Below are 4,114 nucleotides of genomic sequence, written 5' to 3' on the forward strand. Positions count from 1 at the left end.
TTTGTTTGTTTTTGACATAAAACGGTAGTTCTAAAGTGAACTCTTCATTGGTGAAAAAAGAGGAAAAACGAATGCATTGTTTCATTTCGAAACAATTTTTGTGGACGGTCTCATGGAATCGTACTGAATCTACAATTGAATTGTGCGTAACCGAAAAACTCATAGTTATTAATTAATATAAATTATATTAGTGCTTCTTTCCGTAGGCGGACGGGTTGATTTTCCACTTGTCCAAAATATTCATTTCATGCAATTCCGGGCGGAAAGGAAGATTTTCATATGTCTACGTCATACTGTATCTTTTAAGCGACATCAGTTGCGGCAGAGAGAATTCGTTTTTGACAATAGGGTCAGCACGATTCTCGAAATTTCTCTTTCAATTTGTTATTGGCACTGAATTGCCATCATTTGCAGTTTTGGCACATGTACTTGTATACCTGATGTGTCTGATCTCGTTTGGGGCCGCTAGATATTTTCGGAGCAGCCCATTTTACCTTTGTAAATTCCAGCCATTTTGTCTTTTCGAATGCGAGAAAGGATTGCATAATTTTTTGTTATGTACAAGAACTTCTTGAAGAAGTTAATAATAATGTGTCTGTTTAACTGGGCAGCCATCGATGATGATCAAAATGAGAAAATTGGTGTTTTGATTCCTGTCATAAAGTCAATACTTTTTCTCAATATTAGCAAACATTTCCTATTGACCTGTTCGGTGCCATGATTAATAACTCGTGAATTGCGCGCGTGCGCAAGAGCGAGTGGTAGATATGATGTGGAGAATGGCACTCGCTCGCTCGCTCGCTCGCTCGACTGGTCGATTCCTGGAAACTTCTTTTCGATTTTAGGCTTTTAAGTGCATTTGATAGTTTTTGGCAGATAATACACAAACGAAATGGCGACCTTTGTTGCTAGGAATAGTGGTGGGGTGAAAAAAAAAAAAAAGGAAAAAGAAGCCAATGGTAATCTTGAAAGAGTTTATTTATTTTTCGTTTTAGTTTCAACAAGCGGCGCCAGCGAAGATTCATTAGAAATACCACTTACTCCGAAGCGCTCGGAGTTTACAGGTGTTCAAAAGCGTTTTCTGTTACGGCGTGAGATTGGGGACAAAATCGATCATTACATTTCGTATCGTGTTTTTTCTGTGTGAAGCAACAAAGGGTGCGGTGGCCGACAACTGTCACGGCACTACAAACTTTACTCACGGCAAAACAAAATTAATGGGAAAACAAAGGAAACGACTTGGTCAGCGGTTGGTCAGCAGTTGTTATTTGCATCTGAAAGGGTTCGTGGTGTAACAATAAACAAACGAAATGGCGACCTTTGTCGCTATGAATAGCGGTGGGGTGAAAAAGAAGCCAAAGATAATCTTAAAAGAGTTTATATTTATTCGTTTTAGTTTCAACAAGCGGCGCCAGCGACTGGCAGGCGTGCGAGGATTCACAATAAAATTAGAGAACAACCTTCGTTTTTCATAAAATTGTAATTTACAATCCTTGAACTTGAAAACAAGCCGAAGATTCACTAAAATTATCACTTACTCCAAAGCGCTCAGAGTTTACAGGTGTTCAAAAGCTTTTTCTGTTATGACGTGAGATTGGGGAAAAAATCGATCACTACACTTCGTATCGTGTGTTTTCTTCTGTGTGAAGCAACAAAAGGTGCCGGCGATTGACGAAACTACAAGTTAACACGAAAATCACATAACACCTAAACAAATAATTTTGGCTACCGATTTTCAGTGAATTTTTAAAGAACAATTTTCTTTTAGGTTTTAAGACAATTTGAAGATTCAAAATAAATATTACGTACTAAAATGCGAAAGTTGTACACAAAATTGATAAATAGGCCTGAAATGAAATTCTATCTTGTTCTCGATTATACGTTGCCTAGCACGTGACCAAAATCTACCCAGGTGGAAATCCAAAATGACGGTGCCAGTCTGGACTTAGTTATATCACTCAAAACTCGTTTCCGTTTGTCTCATTTGATAAAGAGGGAATCATTAATGTTTTCATTAGACAGTAGTTTTCAATTTTCACCCACATTTACTTCCAACCTTTTCTTTTCAACCAGAAACAAAAATGATATATGTTTAAAACACATGACATCATCCACCCTTGTCAAATGTAATAGCATGATCATTTCGATTGCAATGCCTTCTTATCCTAATGTTACTTTGTTTCTTTGCTACATAAGCGAACACTGAACTACTGCTCGTACTCAAAATACGACAATCAACCACAAAATTCCCTAAACCAGATAACATTAAACATAATCCAAAAATCATGTAAATCATCTGTCAATTCACGAGTTTGCACACAGGGCTCGTGTTATCTCTGCCAAATTGAAATAGAGTTTGTGTAATTTTTCATGGCTTTCAGCTCACATTGGAGGAGGAAGTGTGTTTCTGACAACGCAGAATATGAAAGGCATAGTTAAGATGAAGAGAAAACACCTTACGGGCCTTCGGTGGAAACTGCCGTTTAATATTTCATCCAGAGCCATTCATTTTTTTCGTCTTTATTGAAATGTTCTCAATCGTAGTATGTTCATGGCAAACACATTGCGTGAGACTGAGGAATTAAGCCGAGCGTTCTTCTTTAAAACTACCGGCTCACACATTCCACGCAATCCCTTTTCAAAACTTTAGAGGTCTTACACTTACACCTACCCCCAACTTTACATATTGAACTTTTTTCTTCTACGGTCGAGACGCAATTCATGATCGTTGTTAGCGATTTACAACTTGGTGGGCATGTGGGATCCCACTGTGGCAAGTCCAGAGGTTCAACGTGTTCCTCGGCATTCTTGGTCCCATCGGTGAACACGTAAGAAATGTAATCTTCATTCTTATCCCATGTTAAACGTTCTGGCTCAGCAGCTTTACCTCGCCCCAAATGTTGCGTACTGTGTGAGGTTGAAGTCGCGAGCAGTAATACAAGTATTACTTTGAAAGGAAAAAACTGTGAAAACATAAAGACATAATTACATGTAATAATAAAGAGAATACGAAGGAATTTGTTTGAAAATGAGGTTTCAAAGATCCATAGTGGTTGTCTTAACTGCGTCGGCGCTTGAAATCGATCTATCGTCGTTATCGCTTAGATTGAAACTGATGCAAAGAGAACAGCTCGTCGCTCGCCTTTTGGTTGGTTAACGACAAAGCCCGCCAGAAGTAAGCGTTTCCGGTCGCCGTTCGCGTCTCAGAGACGTTTACAGATAATTAGCTTCCGTTAGTGCCTTGTTAGACGCAATCAATGAACGAAACAGAGCATTTGCTCTGATCATCCGAGCAATTGAGCCGAAACATTTTGTTTCTGATTAGACTCAATGATTTAGATTAAAGAGTTACCCAATACTTAAAAAAATATTCGTCAATGTACCCTCTTCCTTCGGAAATTAACCGATTCATACCTTGCTGGTGGTTTTAAACATTTCCGCTTCTTGTCGATAACGATGTCCTTGAAAATATCGTCAGACTCCTTGATTACTCTCTTGGCTGGATCGATTATGTGAACTTTTATGTGAGCTACTCAATTTATATCTTTTTTGCAATAAAATTAAGGAGGAACAAACTGTTTACGGTAAATTGAATTTAAATTTAAATAAACAACACCAGCTCATATATGGGCAAACAAAGGTGCACAAATTCGAGTTACACAGGTGGAAAGGATGTGCAGCCCTAAAGTTTTAATGGGAATTTCTCGTTTGGTCTTGTGGGAGTAAAACCATGATGTCAACGGTATTTTAAGCTTTTAACATGTTAAAAGGGAAAAATAAAATAAACCTTCTCCATCTGAAGCAGTCGACTCCGATCTTGCCAAGATCCTCTAGAACGGCACAAAATTCTTTCTCATAGGAAAATTGCCTTTAAGTTTCGCTATCCGGGGTGGGTTGTGCTTTACGAGTTCATGAATAATCAACTTTAAGCATCATCGCCTACCTAAGTGTTTGAATACCGTTTTGACAGGTGATGTTACTATTGTCATTAAAATGCGCTCAAAAGTTATTTTTTCAAGACAGTGTGGCCGCTTTGTGTCCTAAGAGCATTACACATTAATCGAGTATATATGTATGGGTTGTTCAAAGTGTCTTTGTCTGTTTGACACAGAGC

General features: G+C 38.3%; 1 protein-coding gene across 1 annotated transcript; it reads right to left on the reverse strand.

The window, feature by feature from the left end:
• Positions 1-2,504: 2,504 nt before the first annotated feature.
• Positions 2,505-3,659, reverse strand: LOC149047198 (uncharacterized). Its single transcript, XM_089204885.1, has 2 exons — positions 3,415-3,659; positions 2,505-2,963 (listed from the first exon to the last, which is right to left on the reverse strand). The coding sequence occupies exons 1-2, from the start codon at positions 3,433-3,435 to the stop codon at positions 2,607-2,609; spliced, it is 378 nt and encodes a 125-aa protein (XP_089061011.1). The 5' UTR covers positions 3,436-3,659; the 3' UTR covers positions 2,505-2,606.
• Between the last annotated feature and the right edge of the window lie 455 nt (positions 3,660-4,114).

This window comes from Pocillopora damicornis, chromosome 4, assembly GCF_964200805.1.
Source record: "Pocillopora damicornis chromosome 4, jaPocDami1.2, whole genome shotgun sequence".
NCBI classification, from domain to species: domain Eukaryota; kingdom Metazoa; phylum Cnidaria; class Anthozoa; order Scleractinia; family Pocilloporidae; genus Pocillopora; species Pocillopora damicornis.

Bases quoted from the DNA above. Each gene is read 5' to 3' on its own strand.
- LOC149047198 (XM_089204885.1), bottom strand. From the start codon at position 3,435: ATGTTTAAAACCACCAGCAAG. The intron at 2,964-3,414 runs GTATGAATCGGT...ATGTTTTCACAG, and splicing joins TGTTTAAAACCACCAGCAAG to TTTTTTCCTTTCAAAGTAAT.